Genomic DNA, 20,305 nt, shown 5'->3' on the forward strand with positions numbered 1-20,305 from the left:
TTGCCCCATATCCCTTATTATCCTGACCTAACAAATATTTATCTACTTCTATCTTGAATCTGTTGATCTGAGTTTGCTTATCTGAAGAATTCTGAGGCTGCTTCCTGTTACTTGCTAAAACTCAACTGCAGATACCATCTCAATCTTATCAAGAGCTAATTTGTAGCTGACAGCCTAGCAGAGTTGGCAGCAGTCTCTCCTCTAAGTCAGAAGGTCATGGGTTCAATCCCCGTGTTGGGACTTTGAGCTGATAGCATGGGCTGACACTTCAGTGCAGTGCTGGGGGAGTGCGTTGTTAGAGGTGCCCGGCGTGAGATGGACAGGCTGCGCGAGATGACTGTGCGGGTCCGACTTGTCCAGGTTTCTGCTGGTGTTGTAGTTCGGAAGGTGATTGGAATACCTCGCGGCTCCCTCCTCTCAGCTCCTGAGGCTTCAGCACGGAATTGTAAGAGCTGTCATAAATAGGTAATAGGTAGCTGCATGCAAGAGGCGTCAGAAAGGAAGATAACGAGACTTTAGTTTGAGCGAACTGTTCACCTCCTCCATGGACTGGAGAGAGTGCCACTGAGCGATGGGTCTCCTTGGGTTGGCCAGCATGTCTGACCAGTGCTGCAGCTGGTTGCCGGTGGCATTGCAGCCCAGGAAAAGCTTCCCGATGGCATCGTTCTTGCTCATCTTGTCGTGATCCCACACGGAGATCACCAACCTCACCGTCTGTGCCAAAAAAAACACAGGCAAGCCATCAGCAGACAGCATTCACACCGAGATCCATCCTCTTAGCGTCATTGTTTTTCCCGCAAGGACTTTGGACATTTCAAGCCCTATAAAGCCTAGCCTTGCCGATTCTCCACACAATAATGTTTCTCCAGTTCCATACTTTCTTTTTTTTTTAAATGTTCACATTTGAGACAGCGCCTTTCACGTCAGCAAGACATCTCAAAGTGCTTCACCAGATTGTACTGTAATAGTGAAGGGCAAGTTGTTCTTGTTGTATATAAATGTAAAATTGTGGATAGCCAAGACTCTATGAGATGTTACCCCTTGTTGCTCGTTCCAAATTGCCAGACGCTCTTTCCTTACCTGTATTTGTTCAAATGTTACAGTGAAATTGAAGGACTCATTGTAATATGGGTTCAAAGTGTTCTTCTTCACACTTGTCTTCTTCGACTTGATTTTTTTCTTGTCTTCAACCAGATGTATCTTAATGAAAGGGTCTGTGGAAGCAAAGAGCAAAGAAATGTCTTCAGATGATTTGATCTGTAGGAATAATATTTCCTGTCGGAATAAACGTTCCCAGTTGAAGCTCTTACCTGATGCACCATCTTTGTCCATCACTTTCAGGTTTTTAGCTTCCAGGATGACCACTGTCAGCTTGTTAGACGTAGGCACGTAACGTAGGGAGAAGCAGATCTCACCAAGTTTGTCTGGCTGACGGAGAATAATGGGAAATGTTTAATACCCTGAGATTGAGGTGTAAGGAAAAAGCATTGTTTCTAATGGAACTATGTCCACCAACATGGGCCGGAAGAGAGACAATTGGGCAGTCAGCAGCTGGGAGGGGAAGTAGTCAAGGATGTGCTTCATGTGGTTTGTGAGGGTGGAGAGGTACAAGGGAGAAATGGGGATAAAAGGGTACAGAGTAGGGATAGTGGTGGAAGGCTTGTGAAAAGGATAGGGGTCTATTTTATACATGAGGAAAATTGTCACCTCCTCTTGTTTGGTGTCAAGAGTCAGACGGAAGGGGTTTTGCAGGGGAGGGTCGAGCAGGTGATTAGTGGTGGAGAAAAGTAGCCTGGGGTTGTCATCACTTGGTATAATATATCATTTTTAGCCAAAGTCAGGTTTGTCACAATAATGTGTAATTCACGCCTTGAGTAACTAAAGCAACGAGGGTGGAGAGTGTCTGAAAGGATGTGATTTCAGATCAACATTGCACAATGGTGCCTTCAAACACACGCGATTATTTCAATGTTCCACTCTCCTGCACCTTAACATGGTTTGGGGTGGGACTCTCATTACATGACTATACTGTCCAAACTGGATTACACTCACAATGCTCGTTCTAAATTTTTTCTTATTGTTTACTGACCTTATTTGGGTCTGAGGCTGATGGATTCAACTAACCTTCCACTGGGACTTTATCTTATAGTGTAAAATAATCCACAAGCTCTCGCACAGTCTGAAAGACTGAGATGCCATCTTTTGGATGAGATGTTAAACTGAGGACCTGTCTGCCCTTTTCTCAGGGTGAATATCAAAGATCCCGTGGCACAGTTGGAAAAGCGGAGGGAAAGAGCTTCCTCTCCAATGTCCTGGCCAACAATCATCCAGGATGATTGATCATTCGCTTCAAGGCTATTTGAGAAAAAGTTGCTGAGCATAAAATAGCTGCAACTTTTGCCTACAAAAGCAGTCATTACACTTCCTTCCTTCGGACCCTCTCTGCTTCTCACTTTCTATATCCCCCCTCTATCCTATCTTCTTTCCTTACTTCCTTCCCTTCTTCCTTTCCTGTCATCTGAATCTCCGAAATATACAAACCCACCAGCTAATGGGAAATGAGTGGCTTCCATTTCTTCTCCATCACCAAAACCCCTCTTGTCCGTGAAGCCCGTTCCCCTGGAAATGCCTTTCACTTGAAAAAGATCCTACCTCATCCTTTGCTCCAGTCAGATCCCGCCATTCTTCGATCACGTGAGTGGGATCGAAGGTTTTGAGTGGGACTCGTATTTCACCGATGATGCCGTGCTTGGAGAACCTGTTGGAGTCGTACACTTGCATCACCACCGTCTTCGTCTCACGCTCTTCCCAATTGAGCTGAAACAGGACCAGAGAAACCTGTTAGCAAGTGGGGAGAACCCTAGCCTTCAACTTCACACTGAATACAAGAATTGCCCCCACAATTGCATGACTTTAAATAGCAAGACAAAGTAGGCTTACTATACAGCTTTGGAGAGTCAGTCTAGAATGTGAATGCAAGGTTCAGCCTGGCTCAGAGGCAAGAGTGCCACTGACTGAGCCAGGCTGACACCTCAGGACAGATAGTGCTCAGGACTTCCCACTACAATTGTGTTGTCTTTAATGCCTCAGAACACAGATGATTAGCACCTCCCATTACCAATCGCCCGTTAGACCGCCAGTGTGTGCAGCACCTTTTAAAACACGTGTGACTGTGCTCACGCCTACCTTGAAATCAAAGCGTTCATTAAAGGTGGGGTTCAGGTTATTCCGGTGAACCTTGGTTTCAAATGTTGGCCTTTTCTCCGGATCGAGGTAGACAATGACGTATGGATCAGAGCTTCCTAAGATGTCCATTGACATCAGATCCTGTGCCTTTAGAATTCCGACAGAAAGCTGCATGGGATGCAAAACAAAGCTTTCAATTAGTTCAGGGCACGATCAGTTACTGTTAGACAAAGGCAAACTCCACACCTGCAGCACATCTGCGGTGAATTTGCGTCCTGCCTTGTTATGGACAACAACAACAACAAATTGCATTTATATAGCAGAGGATGTGAAACTGTCTGTTTGTGCCCATTAATTGCTAGGTCACCAGCAAGCGAGCACAAAGAAAGGAGCATTAGAATTTTTTTTATAAACAACAACAAAATTACATTTTTGTACCTCCTTCTGTGCAGTAAAACATTTATGATTCCACAATGAGTAAAATCCAGTTCACAACCTTCCCACGGGTTAGGGAGGATAAAATCAGCCAGGGTTCCTGTTCCTGCTCCCTCTCAGCAGCCTGCGGAAGGCAGGTGGGGTGAGGTCACACTTGCCCGTCACACCCTCTACACTCGGTGTGGGTGTAAGATTGTTGTGAATCTGCTGTGGCCCATTGTTATCTAAGAATATTTTACATTTGGGTCAAACCTCCGAGAGTTATTGAGACTTTCGAGACACTTGGAATATTATTCGATATTTCGCACCCGGACACACAATTTTAGCCTCACCGATTTCTTTATCATGTCGTAATCCAAGGAATATTGTAATTTTCCCGGACATCGAGATCCTTCCAGATCGTCTATATCCGGCTGCACCTTTAAGAGAACCCACAAATAGCTGGTCAGCACCGATACAAGCTAAACAACCCTCTCCCTCGTCTTAATGCAGCATCAGTGGGATTGTGATCGCGGTGACAGAGTTTTGTACTGATCGAGTCTCACACAGAGTTAGCAATTTGAATAAATTTTGCAACGTGGTGAAATCACAAATAGCCATGAGCATGAGTGGGGAACTTGGAAACTGTGTATGGAATGTATTGGGCAGTGTAAGGTGGGCATTGTGGAATGATGAGCAAGTGTGCTGAAGGGATTTCATCCAAACCTCTCTTATAAATTGTTCACTCAATCCACAATTATTTGTGGGAGGGACACTGCTGTGTGCAATTGGCTACCGCGTTTCACCCACAAAATATACAGTCAATTCACTTTACAGTATATTCTGTGAAGCGCTTTGAAACGTGATAAGGAACTATATCAAATCCAAGGATTATTATTATTATTATGCTCTCTCTCCGCACTTTTATTTAAGGTATAGTAACTTGAGTAACATTGGGATAATGACATTGAGGGACAGTGTTAAGGTGCTTCACAAATAATTGCTGTTAGGTGTAGTGATGTGTGCTTACAATTTTAAATGGGAGTGGGATTGTTGGCCAGGACACCGGGAGAGATACTTCCTCCCTCACTTACCAGGCTGGTGGTGGTAGAGCCATTTATGCTCTTCAGGTTGAGCTGCTCCTTCTTCTTTTTCTTCTTCTTCTTGCAGCAACATTTGGCAATGATGCAGATGATGCAGATGAGGAACACGAGGCCTATGGCTGCCGCTATGGCATAAATAGCCCATCGTGGCACTGAGTGGGTAGAGCATGAAGCACGTGAGATCTCAGTAAAACAACAACAACAGATTACATTTGTATAGCGCTTTTCACATTGGGAGGACGTCCCAAGGCGTTGTACAGTCAGGGATTTGGACCCAAGCAGGGGGTTGGGATCAAGAGGGTGGAAGACAGGGGGGTAGGAGGATGACCGAAGGCATGGTCGAAGAGGAGGTTCTTGATATGGGGCTAAACCAGAGAGAAATTCTCCAATACCCCAAGGGAGGCTGAATTCCACACAGCATTTTTTTGGTCAGCTAGGCATCTGACACATGCAGAAAGCCATCCTCATGCTTAACAGTATCCAAACCAAGCTGAGAATTCCATGGATCCCACCTACACATGGAAATTCCAGAGTTAGATTGTTGGAATGGAAGGTGCGCTCTCTCCCTGGAGGGATGCATCCTGCTTACCTAAGTTCAGAAAGTATTAGGTGCAGGTTGGCAGGAGCCAAGGCTTGGGGACCTCAGGGTATGTTAATTGTTTATCTGTAATCTGGACCTCAGAGGAGCTTCCCACATGCACTCTGAGAATCGAAAGTTCATCTGTTTATAATGTGGTTCAAACTGAACTAATTGCAAAGTCAACGCTGAATAGGAGCTCAACTTTAACGCCTTCCCCTGTGTATTTTGTGCGTGAAACACAGCAGCTAATTGCTCACAGCAGTGTCCTACAAACAGTCGTGGATTGAGTGACCACTTTTTTTTGAGAAATTATTATCACCAGAGAGCATTCCATCAATCGACTAACAACCGGATTCCTACTTACTGCTAGGTAAACAGAGGTGTGTGTGTGCAGTAAGGAAACTTGCCTAATGTTTCACCTATACTGGTCGAACCCTGGCCTTCTTGCTTGCGAGACAAGTGCACTAAAACCACTAATCAATTAATGTTACAACATTGAAATTTGCCCATTGCGCTAGTGTCTGGAACTCGAGGTACGCTCTCTCTCTCGCTCCCTTCCACACTCTTCAGTATCCCTCGTTTTTCAAGGATCTATCGAATTTCCCTTTGTAGGAATTGACATAATCTGCTTCAACAAGGATAGGTGGCTGAGAATTCTAGATTCCAGCCACCCTCTTTGTAAAGAACTCCTTTTAACCCCAGCAATAACTTGTAACCGTTCACACAATGAATACAGTGAGCTGATGACTCATTCTTGCATTCACCTGTTTAAATGTTAGCAGATCAGTGTTTGGCTTCCTCAACTGTGCAATGGATGTGTAGCTGTGCTGGGTTAACATGAGACTTGCAGGGTGCACAGCGGTGTTGCATATAGTGAATGTATAAATACAGAGAGGATTAATAAAATACGTGCGTTGATCTATATCCATATATTCTCTGAGATTTGGGCTAACGCTTCCCCTTTGCTGTTATAATAATAATAATAATAATAATAATAATCCTTGCATTTGATATAGCGCTTTTCACGTCGGGAGGACGTCCCAAAGCGCTTCACAGAATATACTGTAAAGTGAATTGACTGTATATTTGTGGGCGAACGCGGCAGCCAATTGCGCACAGCAATGTCCCACAAACAGTCGTAGATTGAAAATGACCAATTTATTATTGTTTTTGGTTTTGGAGGGATTATTATTAGGTGTGTGGAGTAAGGAAACTTGCCCAAGGTTTCGCCCTGCCTGGAATTGAACTCAGGTCTCTCGCTTGCAAAGCGAGTGCTCTAACCACTGAGCTACAGGACTCCACGCTATAGTCACGTTATAGTCACCTTGCTCTGCTCACCGGAACACCCCTCACCCAAAATCCTTCCCTCTCTGCTTTCAAATCCCTTCTAAAAACCTAACTCTTTGACTGTGTCTTTGGTTAATAATACTTGTAATAATAACCATTGCATTTGGTTTTGCACCTTATCGCATTGTCAACACATCTCAAAGCGCTTCACAGGATTTTACAGTGAAGTGGAGCAACTGCATATCTGTATGCAAACGTAGCAGCCAATTTGCTCACAGCAAAGTCCTACATACAGTCATGAAGTGAGTGACCAATTTCTACCAATTTGTGTATAACGTCCACCTAAACAGGCAGTCAGGACCTTTGTAGTATCTGATCCATTTACTCCATCCTACATCCAGAACGTGCTTGGGTTTCCCACCATCTCTGTAAAGCACTTTGAGATGTCATGCTATATGAAAGGCTCTGTATTGTCATGCCAGCAGGTCCAGGACTTACAGGGAATTTTATTGAGCAGACCATCAATCAAGCTGCTGCTTTCTGTGGTCGCTATCTGAGTGCTGTTGGTTGGTTGGACAGCAGTCCCTGGGTTGGTGGTAGCATGAACCGTTTGATTCATCTCCGAATGTCACTCGAATCCTTTAATCTGTAAGGAAAATAAATCAAATATTACCTAATTCCAGAAAGTTTTAGGCGCAGGTTGGCACGAGCCAAGGCTTGGGGACCCCAGAGAATGTATTTGGGGGGTATTGCTGGATTCTAATCAGCTAAAACAGCAATATCAATACCATTGATATTGCTGTTGGTGAGCTTTCCTGCTGCAGGCCCAGCTAAGACCACCTTAGCCATTAGGGCTTTGGCTTGCAGGGTCAACAGGAGCTGAGTGGGATGATTCCCGGCCCCAGGGACTGGTCTGCCCTTCCAGGTCCTGCCAATTAGCCAGGCTGGCTGCGCTGTCATAAGCAGCAGTACTGCGTACCCGCCTGGCTGACTCGATTCCACATTCCGCAATCATTCAGCTCCAAGGAGATCATGTAAGGGATCAGGGGTATAGATAAAGCGCAGGGAAATGGGATTCAATAATCTACCTAATAATAAAGAGCCAAATAGATTGTACATACAGTATTATTGATGTCGCTATCCCAGGTGATTACAACGTAAGAAATAAGGAACTAGAGAAGATCAGGAAATGTATCGATCTACAAACTGAATGCGGACGTGGCAGTCTAAATCAAACATAGCTCCTGTAATCATCGGTGCAACTGGATTGTTAATAAGACTCTTCAGAAATGGCTTGACAAAACACTTGGTGAACAAATTATCAACTTCCCGCAAAAAGTAATTATTTTGGGAAGTTCAAACATACTAAGAAAAATAACATCCATTCATATGTAATGTGGCAGTGTTGGTCTGGCTGACCTATCCCTGAAAACCACTTAGAAACTACCTCCACAAAGTGATTTAAACTGTGATAATAATAATAATAATCCTTGCATTTGATATAGCGCTTTTCACATCGGGAGGACATCCCAAAGCGCTTCACAGAACACACTGTAAAGTGAATTGACTGTATATTTGTGGGCGAAATCGGCAGCCAATTGCGCACAGCAATGTCCCACAAACAGTCATAGATTGAAAATGACCAATTTATTATTGTTTTTGGAGGGATTATTATTAGACGTGTGGAGTAAGGAAACTTGCCCAAGGTTTCGCCCTCTGCCTGGAATTGAACTCAGGTGTCTCGCTTGCAAAGCGAGTGCTCTAACCACTGAGCTACAGGACTCCATAATAATATTGATACAGATGTCGAGAGGATATCTCAAAGTGCTTCATAGGATTCACTGTAAAGTGTGGTGACTCTGTATTTTGTAATTGATGTAGTAAAATAATAATAATCCTTGCATTTGATATAGTACATTATCATTATTACAATTGTGAACAGCAATATCCCACAAACAGGGAGTGACAAATGTATTATTATTTAAAAATGTCCTGATAGCTATGCCCCATTAAGCTGCTTGAAGTTGGTGAACATTTTATACATAGAATAGCTTTTCCCAGCCTGCCACATTGCAATACTTTACACACTCGAGAGCTGGAACGGTTTACCAGGAAGGCTGGCTGAGGTTGGGGGCATTTTATAATAATAATAATAATCCTTGCATTTGATATAGCGCTTTTCACGTCGAGAGGACGTCCCAAAGCGCTTCACAGAACACACTGTAAAGTGAATTGACTGTATATTTGCGGGCAAACGCGGCAGCCAATTGCGCACAGCAATGTCCCACAAACAGTCGTAGATTGAAAATAACCAATTTATTATTGTTTTTATAATAATAATAATAATAATCCTTGCATTTGATATAGCGCTTTTCACGTCGGGAGGATGTCCCAAAGCGCTTCACAGAACACACTGTAAAGTGAATTGACTGTATATTTGTGGGCGAACACGGCAGCCAATTGCGCACAGCAATGTCCCACAAACAGTCGTAGATTGAAAATGACCAATTTATTATTGTTTTTGGTTTTGGAGGGATTATTATTAGGCGTGTGGAGTAAGGAAACTTGCCCAAGGTTTCGCCCTTCCTGGAACTGAACTCAGGTCTCTCACCTGCAAAGCGAGTGCTCTAACCACTGAGCTACAGGACTCCACATTTTAAAAGCATGACACTGTTTTGGGAGGATGGTAGGGCTGGTGTTTTGGAAGAAGGAGATCAAATTGAGGGGGAGAGGCTTCCTTGTGAGAAGCATTTGTTATCTTGTGATGTGAGCATGACCAGGGCTCAAACACTCACACTGTGGTCTCAGCTCTCTCCAGGTGATGCAGCACAATTACACTCCCTGCTGCCTCAGCTCCGCACGCACTCACTCAGTCATTCCCTCAGGTAATCTGATAACGCGGTCATTATTAGTCAGGATCACAAGCATCAGCATATGGTACCAGTGGTTAGAAGGGAATTAACTAAGTGTAATGAGGAGCTGGGGTGGCGAGGGAGAGAAGGAGACACAACAGGCTCATCAAACTTGCTGGGAAAAGTGTGTAACCCCCTGGTGCCACATCAATCCCAGGAAACAATCACTGGCTGATCATTTACTCACTCACATCATGGATAATAATCCCTTCAAAAATTTTTTTTAAAAATAATAATTTGCTCACTCAATCCACGACTTTGTGAGACACTGCTGTGTGCAATTGGCTGCCGGGTTTCGCCCACAAAATACTCAAGTCAATTCACGTTACAGTATATTCTGTGAATAGCTATGAGACCTCTCGTAGACATGATAAAACGCTATGTCAATGCAAGGATTATTATTGTTAATGGGAAGCGTTGTATTTCAGAATTCCTGTCCTTCAGATGAGACGTTAAACTGAGGTCCCGTCTGCCTGTTCAGGTAGAAGTTAAAGATCCCATGGCACCACTCAAAAAGGGAGGAGTTTCTACTGGTGTCCTGGCCAACAATCCCCATATAAAATTAGTCATTCATTTCATGGCTGTTTGTGGGACATTGTTGTCCGCATTTGCCTACAAAATACCCAGTCACTACAGTTCACAGTAAGTCCTGTGAAGCACTTTGAGACTGCTTATTGTTATAAGTTTCAACATGTCTTGAGCACGAGTTAAAAGTGTCACAATGAGCACTCGTATGTCGAGATATATATTATCAGGGATGTATACCTTTGTATTCATGCTTTTAGAAAATATAATAATAGCAATAATAATCCTTGCATTTGATACAGTGCATTATCACATCATCAAGGCGTCTCAAAGTGCTTCACAAGATATACTGCAATATTTTGAATATTTTAATAAACCATGATTTAAGCTCCATGATGGGTTTGCCCGTATGTCAGACACCCATCTTAGAGAGAAAGAAATTAGGGTAAATAATAGTCAATCACCTTTGGAAAACGGATGCTGAATTGACTCATTGAGTCATCGGCAGGACTGCTCTACCTCCATTCAAGGTGTTTGTAAGAATGTATTCACCAAACACAGAAGGAAATCTGCCTGTAAAATAGACAACATTTGCCTACAAAATACACAGTGACTGCATTTACAGTAAATCGCTGTGAAGCGCTTTGAGACTTTTCTTGTTGTTATAACTTTTAACATGTCTTGAGATTGAGCTAAAAATTGTCACAATGAGCCCTCATGTGCTGAGTGTCATCAAGATATAAACTCTCAGGGATGTACTGTATACCCTAAGAACACAAGAATACTCAACAACAACATCCCCTTCATTTACAAAATATCTCAGAGTGCTTACTGTCAGTAATCACTGTCAAGTGTAGTGACTGTGTATTTGTAAGCAAATGCGGCAGCCATCACATGCACAGGAATGTCCCACAAACAGGCTTGAAGTAAATGATCAGGTTCACCTGGGGGTTTGTTGGCGAGTAACCAGAAGGAAACTCCCTTCTCTTTTCTAAAATGCCCTCGGTTCTTTAACATCCACCTGCACAGGCAGATGGACCGCAATTGAATATCTAATCTGAAGGTAAGGAGTGTATTCCCAGCACTGCACTACAGTTAGCAGTGGGGCTTGAACCCACAACCTTCTGATCGAAGGCAACAGTGCTACCAACTGAGCCCGGCTGACACACGCATACCAGCCAGCACCTGCTCCACCTGAATAGCAAATAGCTTGCACGTAACCACAGCCTACTCCCTGTTCACTGTCTATTGTTTATGCTTGATACAGAAACACAAGACATGAGCAATGATGGACAGACAACAATTGTGTGATGTTGTGGGTGGATTTATGCTCTAGTATCACGCTGAGAACCTATTTTCACCGAAGTCTAAATCTACAGTGTTTCTTAACTTTAAAAAAAGGTCATCGTACATGTTACTGTGTCATATATCAGTGCTGCTACACATCCATTGCATACACGTGTGGAGTCCTGTAACTCAGTGGGTAGAGCGTTCGCCTCGCAAGCAAGAGACCTGGGTTCGATTCCCGACAGGACGAAACCTTGGGCAAGTTTCCTTACACCACACGCCTGATAATAATCCCTCAAGAAAAAACTCAATAATAAATTGGTCACTTCAACTTCAATCCACGACTGTTTGTGGGACATTGCTGTGCGCAATTGGTTGCCGCGTTTCACCCACCAATATACAGTCAATTCACTTTACAGTATATTCTGAGAAGCGCTTTGAGATGTCTAAAAGCCGTGAAAAGCTCTATATGAAATGCAAGGATTAGTATTATTATATGTTTCACACATCGCACACATGCGTGTATCATACATGACTGCTGACTCTGCTGCATACGTGGGTATCATACACAAGCACATCGCACATGTCAGATCATAGCTGCTGAGCGAAGGCTGTTTTTGCCTCCTTAGGGAGCAGAGCCCAGTCTCCACACAGCAGTGGGTGTTAGGCCAGATTTCACACTCTCTGCAGCCAACCGTTTGTCCACCTGCTGAAAAGAGTCAAAACAAGCTGAGCCCAGTAAAAGCACCTGGTTGCCTGAAGTTCTAACCGCTCCCTTAAGAACCAGAAACTCACCGAGAAGCTCCGGCTCGCTATTTCTCTCCAGTTCAGGAAACAGGACGAAAGATCTTCGACATGAGGCTCAACTTCTTTACCCGTAGGTTTGCTTCCAATCTGTGAGGCTGTCACATAACAACTTGCCTTTACCAAAGTGAGACACTGTGTTCTCGGTGTGGGTGTGACATTCCTGGCTGTAAAAGAAGTCTGACCGGCTTTTCTTTTTGAGAAATGCGGAAACCTGATGCCTGTAGTGAGTTACACCCGAGGTATTAAACACATGGAGGCTTGAGCCAGGTGCACACACCCACGCAACTATTAGAAATATGTGGGAATCCTTACACCACCTCCCCCCCAACAGGTCAACACAACAACCATCGCCAATGACGTACTCGCGCAGTCTTGTCAACAATGTCACATGTTCTCAAAGCTGTCCAGGGATTCACAAGATCGCAAGATCCGTTTGGGTGGAGAAGACCCTTTGGCCCATCTCATCGTTCGGGAAGCCCCATCCTACCATCTCCCCATCACAGCTTCAAGCTACATTTTAATTGAGTCCCAGAACAATATTCTCAGATATAGCAAGACAGTAGAGTAAGAGGACACCGGTTTAGAGATCCAAAGGGTAATCTGCGGACAAGTATAAGAGGGTAATTAATGAATGGAACATGTTTCTAAGAAGTGTGGTTGAGGTCAGGTCACTGGACTCATTTAAAAAAAAGATGGATGATATGATAGGGAAAGATGAGGTGGGTATACTGAAAAGATGAGATCAGATGGGCTGAAGGGCCTTCTTCATCCAAACTAGTCTTGTCATCTTGGTTTGTGTGGAGTTAGCTGATCTCAGGTGGTGGCAGCAGTTGGGTCAATAATTGACTTTAGGGCTACTGGATTTGGTGGGGAGAGTGAAATTCCACCAGAGTTCCTGCTCCGTATTGCTATCCAGAGATGCCCTTGTCCCCTTGCAGGGAAGTGTGCCTGTGAGGACAGAATCCAGCTCAGCTGTCATGCCTTCCCTCTCCACTGGTGTTAGTGAAGACTTAGTGGCAGAATCGTACAAAACATGTTTGGTAGATCTCAGTCTCCGAGCTCCCAGTTTAGGCTGACACTCCAGTGCACTTTTTAAAGTACACAGATTATTATAGTTGGAATGTTTAAGTCTAGATTTTGAGGAAATTCCTTCACGTACATACAATAACCGTGGCAAGTTGCTGGTTCAACTATTTAAGATGTTTAGAGGAGTATCACAATAATATAGCAGACTAATTTCATTTCATGATCTGTTGAACTGTATCCTGCTCCCAATTGGAGTTCATGTGTAGTTTCTATGAATCCTCACCAGATGGCAATGTATGCCCAAGCCTCTGATAGGATTCCTTCAGATATCCTTACTGCCTGATGTCTCACAGTACTCACAGTACTGAACAGACTAAACTGGCCCGCGCAGTTGTTTATGGTGTACGTTTAACCCTCGTTTACCCCTCTCTTCTCCACAAGGTCCCACTCTAGATGACATACGGTTCCACTGTAGCATTATTTGTATTTGAGTGCTGACACTGAGCGTTATAATAAAATAATAATCATCACATTTGGTATAGCGCCTATCATGTCAGGAGGACGTCTCAAAGTGTTTCACAGGATATACTGTAAAGTGTAGCGACTGTTTTGTGGCCAAATCATGGCAGCCAACGTGCACACAGGTCAATGCATATTCAATAGTAGTTTTCAAAAGGGAATTGGGTAGGAACCTGAAAAGGAAATATTTGCAGGGTTATGGGGTAAGAGCGGGGGAGTGGCACTAGTTGGGCAGCTCTTTCAAAGAGCCAGCACAGGCACGAGGGGCTGAATGGCCTCCATCAGTGCTGTAAGGTTTTATTTTAGCCGATATCCCACTAGCTGATATCATGTGACTCAGCACCGATTGGGATTCAATCCTGGGACCCTCCATGCTTCGGCTGTAGCTATATTCAGTGGCCAAGCTATTGGCAAAACTGGAACAATCCCTTTTTCGAGAAAATGTGAACGGGGAAAAAAAGGTGGTGGAGGGATCAGCGGGGGAGTTGCTGTGTCTGCAAAGTTACAGCTATTGTTTTCACAGAGTGCAAACCAGACTGACACGCAATGAGAAGAGCTGGGAGATAGAAGCCACCAGCATTCAGGTCCATAGGGGGCTGCTTACCCTTCACAACAGGCTTTCAAAACACCGTGCTTGCAAATCCAAACAAAGGCACGTATGGACACTAAGCGCACAACAGAGTACTGTAGATGCCTGGAGTGAGTGTTACAATGTCAGGTAAACGTGAGGAGGGAGGGATCCCTATCAGGCAAGTGTGGCAGCCAGGCTCAGTTGATAGCACTCTCGCCTAAGAGTCAGAAGGTTGTGGGCAGTCGCAGACCTGGCTCCCTAGAGGGCTCAGGATTGTCAGGTAAAATGGGGGTGCCAATTCAGCATCATTATTTCATTATAGCTTTCATGCCAGAATTCTAATTGCTCAGCATGAACTGTGTATATCGGAGGTTAGACTGCTTCAGTGTTATTGATCCTCAGTTAGCTGATCCGAATCTATGAGCTCATACAGTCCAGGCTGACACTATAGCTGCCTTCATGTGGGTAATATCTTGGAGCGCTTAACAGTGGCGGAGCCAGGGGGAGATAACCATAAACACCATTGAAGAGGAAAGTCATCAGCTGTGATCTGAAAATGGAGAAGGAGGGGGCAAGGCGGAGGGAATGGGGGAGAGTTCCTAATTTTCGGGCTCAAAGCACATCCACCGCTGTTGGAGCGGAGTGGACAAGGGACAAGCAGCAGGCCAGAGCCAGTCGAACAGAAGCGCTGGGTAGTGGAGTGGCGAATAAGCAGGTCAGAGAGGTAGGAAAATACCAGGACATGAGGGACTTGTGGACGAATGTGAGGATCTGGAAGTCGATTGAGTATTAGGGAGCCAGTGAAGTCTGGCGGGGACTTGTGAGATGGAGGTGCAGAGTTTAGAGCGGGTGACTAGATGGGCGGCGGAGTTTTGAATTAGTTGGGTTTTGTGGATAGTGGAGATGGGGAGTATGGTGATGAGGGCTTTGGAATGGTCAAGGCGACAGGTGACGTAAGCAGGGACGAGGATCTCAGCTGCATTGCATGTGAGGGCGTCCTCCTGATGTGAGACGCTATAAAAATGTAATTTCTTGTTGTTGTTGTGAGGTACGGTCGGTCATGTGGGTAATGTGGGTAATGTGACGGAGGTGGAGGAAAGTGGGTCTTAGTCTGGGACTGGATGTGGGGTAGGAAGGACAGATGGGGATCGAACTTGACACTGCAGTGCAGTGCTGGGGCAGTGCTGTAATGTCGTACGTGCTGTCCTTCAGATGAGACGTTAACTTGGGGGATTGTTGGCCAGGACACCGGTCGAAACACCCTCTTCTTCTTGAGCACTGCCGTGGGATCTTTTACCATCCACCTGTGAACAGGCAGACGCGATGGACGAAATTTCCCAACTTCCCGGGAAGTTGCCGGTCTGCCCCGAGCTGGGCTCGGACGGGGCCTCGATCAAACGTCTCATCTGAAGGACGACACCTGCGACAGCGCACGAGCTCCGCGAGTCGCGACGCGGGGCTGGAAACCCACCACCTTCTGCGCTTTCGGAGGCGAAAGCGCGACCAACTGAGAGCCGGGCTGCCGTATTACGGTCTTTCCCATCACGCCAACCCATGATTATTGCCCCTGTGCATTATTATTATTATTATTATTATGATGATGATGATGACTATGATTATTGCCCTGTGCTGCCCTCTCTGGTGCAGCCAGGGATAGGGAGCTCTGGGGGGGCTCCCCCTAGCGGCCGTGACCGCTCCTGCTGGCCACCGCGCGCTGCACGCCGGGAGCTGTAGTCGTTTGTTGTTGGGGCGGGGCGGCCATCAGTGGGTGGAGGAGGAGGAGTGAGGGGGGGGGCGGACTACATGTCCCGGCGGGCATCGCGCCCGGCGCCTGCGCACTGGCGAGACGAGCCGGAACCAGTGGGAGAGAGCAAGTGTAGCAAAGTGGAGTCAGTAAGTACAGTGGGGACCTGGACCACAGCATCACAGCGCCTCTCTTCCTCTCTGTGCACTCGTGCAAACGTTACATACTTTCCAAGAGGGGGGAAGACAACAAAGTCTCCTTAACGTTCATCTCTGCCTTGCAACCAGTCTTACCTCCTAGCCTGGGCTGCACCCACTCACTCACTCACTCACCCACTCACTCACTCACCCACTCACTCACTCACTCACTCACTCACTCACTCACTCACTCACTCACCCACCCACTCACTCACTCACCCACCCACCCACCCACTCACCCACCCACTCACTCACTCACTCACTCACTCACCCACCCACTCACTCACTCACTCACCCACCCACCCACTCACTCACTCACTCACCCACCCACTCACTCACCCACTCACCCACCCACTCACTCACCCACTCACTCACTCACTCAACCACTCACTCACTCACTCACTCACTCACTCACCCACTCACCCACTCACACACCCTCCCACCCACTCATTCACTCACTCACTCACCCACCTACTCACTCGCTCACTCACTCACCCACTCACTCATCCACCCAACCACCCACTCACCCACTCACCCACCCACTCACTCACCCACCCACCCACTCACTCACCCACCCACCCACCCCACTCACTCACTCACTCACCCACCCACCCACCCACCCACTCACTCACTCACTCACTCACTCACTCACCCACCCACCCACTCACTCACTCACTCACTCACTCACCCACTCACTCACTCACTCACCCACTCACTCACCCACTCACTCACTCACCCACTCACTCACCCACTCACTCACTCACTCACTCACCCACTCACTCACTCACTCACCCACTCACCCACCCACTCACTCACTCACTCACTCACTCACCCACTCACCCACCCACTCACTCACTCACTCACTCACCCACTCACCCACTCACTCACTCACCCACTCACTCACTCACTCACTCACTCACTCACCCACCCACTCACTCACTCACCCACTCACCCACTCACTCACTCACCCACCCACCCACTCACTCACCCACCCACTCACTCACCCACCCACTCACTCACTCACTCACCCACCCACTCACCCACTCACCCACTCACCCACTCACTCACTCACCCACCCACCCACCCACTCACTCACTCACTCACTCACCCACTCACTCACCCACTCACTCACTCACCCACCCACTCACCCACTCACTCACCCACCCACCCACTCACTCACTCACCCACTCACTCACTCACTCACTCACTCACTCACTCACTCACTCACCCACCCACTCACTCACCCACTCACTCACTCACTCACTCACTCACTCACTCACTCACTCACTCACTCACTCACCCACTCACCCACCCACTCACCCACCCACTCACTCACTCACTCACTCACCCACTCACTCACCCACTCACCCACCCACTCACTCACTCACTCATCCACTCACCCACCCACTCACTCACTCACTCACCCACTCACTCACTCACTCACTCACTCACCCACTCACTCACTCACTCACCCACTCACTCACTCACTCACTCACTCACTCACTCACTCACCCACTCACTCACTCACCCACCCACCCACTCACTCACTCACTCACTCACCCACCCACTCACCCACTCACTCACTCACTCACCCACCACCACTCACCCACTCACTCACCCACCCACTCACTCACTCACCCACCCACCCACTCACTCACTCACCCACTCACTCACTCACCCACTCACTCATCCCAAAGAGGAGCAGATCCAATTTCTGGCTTTCCAAAGGGAATCGGGAGATTTTTTTTTCCGCTCGCGGAGGGGCAGGGCTTACCCCGGGGTGGGGGGAAAGAGTGAGGTGGAGTGGGGCTAATTTGGATGGCGCTCTCAAACGGGCCGGCGCCGCCAGGCAGGCTGGCAGGCAGGCAGTCTGGGCCGAATTGCTGCCTTCTGGGCTTTAGGACTCTGTGGTTCTTTGCCCCCTCGGGCTGGCGGCGCTCTCGCCTCCGATTCAGAAGGTTGTGTGTTTTAAGCACCCACTCCACCCCCCATCTTCTGGACGTCTCAAAGCGCTTCACAGAATAGACTGTAAAGTAAATTGACTGTATATTTGTGGGTGAAACGCAGCAGCCGATTGCGCACAGCGGCGTCCCCCGCCAACAGTTGCGGATTGAAGTAACCGATTTTATTATTGTTTTTTTTGAGGGATTATATTGCTGTGTATTTGTGTTATTGGCAGTTATTAATAATAATAATCTTTGCATTTGATATGTAAAGTGTAACTGTTGGTGAAATGCCAATTGCCAACAGACAGTCATGGATTGAGTGACCCACATTTATTTTGGAAGTGTTATTAACCCGCCTGGGAATTGAACCCCGGTCCTCTTGTTTGCGAGTCTAGTGTTCTAACCACTATATGGGGCTCCATGGGAATGTCCATGGCTCTCTGCTTCTATCTGCAGTCGATGGTGAAGAGGGCGCTGCCTGAGCTAAGCGGAATCAGGGAATTAACACTGTGACTAGAAAGTGCACTAAGTGCAGTTGGGAACTGAGGGTATTTCTGGAGCTCGGTCAGTGGTTGAGTTAATTTGGGAGCATGAGGTCTGTGAGACTCAATCCTGGCATTCAGACATCTTTCTGTGATTTCCGATGCCTTGGATGATACCGCCGCCCCTTCCGTTCAATCTCTGCTCTTTTCTACCTCCTAACCAACTATAAATTGTCTCTCTCACTCTCTATATCTCTCTCTCTGCATTGAGTATCCGCCTGTTCAGGACACAACAGTACGTTTGCAATCTGGATAAACGTACTGAACTCATTATCACGACAGACTTGTACTGATTGAAATCCGGGCACCTAAAGGGTTAAAGATCTACTGTGTTTCAAGTCTCTGTAAACTAGAGGTATCAAGATCTATCCCTAACGTCACTTTTATTTCCTTTTATAAAACAGATTACAAAAGAACCGGAAGTATCCGAGATAAGGTAGGAGGATCTCACAGGAGACACACACACTGGATCACATTGTATTTGATTTTACCCTAATATATTCCCATCAAAGCATCAAACTCCATCTCCTGTTAACCTCTCAACTCAAAGACCTAAAGGGTAGGATGATCCTCGCTGGACAAGCAGTGGGAAGCTTGTCAGATAATGCTCTCGATGACAAGTTATTCAATTTCAGGTGGTTAAGCTCTTAACAATTACCCCAATACACACTCTGGGGTCCTCAAGTCTTGGTTCTTGCCACCCTGCGCCTAATACTCTCCGGAATTAGGTAAGCAGGGTTTGACTCTCTGGGGAGAGAAAGTGCATTCTACAACAACAACAAAATTACATTTGTATAGGACCTTTCACGTCAGGAGGACGTCCCAAGGTCCTGATTCTATTCCTGACACCGGGAAATTTCAATGTGTAGGTGGCATACAAGGGAGGAATTCTGTTTGGTATCAAATGCAAAGATGATTATTATTATTGCTGTCAAGTGTAGTGACTGTACTTGTAGGTGAATAGGGAACTTGATGCATTTCTCTCTGTACTGAGTAGCTGCCTATTCAGGCCAAAGCATTTATTGAAGTCCACCTGGACTAGATATATAAATATATCTGTGTATATTGTATTTATATACGTGTATAGTATATAAATCCTGCAGCACAACTCTCGTCCTGTATTAGCAGGATGCAGATGAAATCAAAATAAATCAAATTTGGTCCCACACTGAACAGAAAGTCCTGGATCATATTTCCCCTTGGATGTTTTGTATTTTTGTACAACAAAATTGAAGTTTTAGCTTGATTTTTTTTCTACCTCAGTTTATTTTTTTGAAGGAAGTTTGTTTTGTTAAATTTGGACTTTATTTCAGTTTGATTTGGCTCCTTTTTCCTTGTGCTGAAGTACAGTTTCCAGTGACCTCGTTCAAAATTGTCAGCCTGGCTCAGTCGATAGCGCTCTCATATAAATATAATATTATTGTTGTTGTGTTGGAGGGAGGGAGTTCCAGTGATTTAGGAGATAGGAACTGTGGGCTCAGCCACCACTGGTGGTGTGGAGAGGACAGGCCATCCTAAGACTTTCATCTTTACCCCTTACCCACCATCTCTGGCTCCTATCCACCCCACCAACTCAGGAGCTCCAGCCAGTGTGTGAAACCCTTTGAGGTGTGTCCCCCCACCCCCCGATGTAAAAGACGCTGTATAAATCTAAACTGT

The 20,305-nt window shown here is 46.1% G+C and overlaps 1 protein-coding gene across 1 annotated transcript; it reads right to left on the reverse strand.

Moving 5' to 3' along the window:
• Nucleotides 1–12,197, reverse strand: syt8 (synaptotagmin VIII). The gene is made up of 9 exons (XM_007887483.2): nt 12,090–12,197; nt 7,069–7,216; nt 4,695–4,855; nt 3,954–4,040; nt 3,187–3,354; nt 2,653–2,817; nt 1,311–1,428; nt 1,081–1,214; nt 1–714 (listed from the first exon to the last, which is right to left on the reverse strand). The coding sequence occupies exons 2-9, from the start codon at nt 7,187–7,189 to the stop codon at nt 493–495; spliced, it is 1,176 nt and encodes a 391-aa protein (XP_007885674.1). The 5' UTR covers nt 7,190–7,216; nt 12,090–12,197; the 3' UTR covers nt 1–492.
• Nucleotides 12,198–20,305: the final 8,108 nt, after the last annotated feature.

The sequence above is a fragment of the Callorhinchus milii genome, unplaced genomic scaffold, assembly GCF_018977255.1.
Source record: "Callorhinchus milii isolate IMCB2004 unplaced genomic scaffold, IMCB_Cmil_1.0 Scaffold17, whole genome shotgun sequence".
NCBI classification, from domain to species: domain Eukaryota; kingdom Metazoa; phylum Chordata; class Chondrichthyes; order Chimaeriformes; family Callorhinchidae; genus Callorhinchus; species Callorhinchus milii.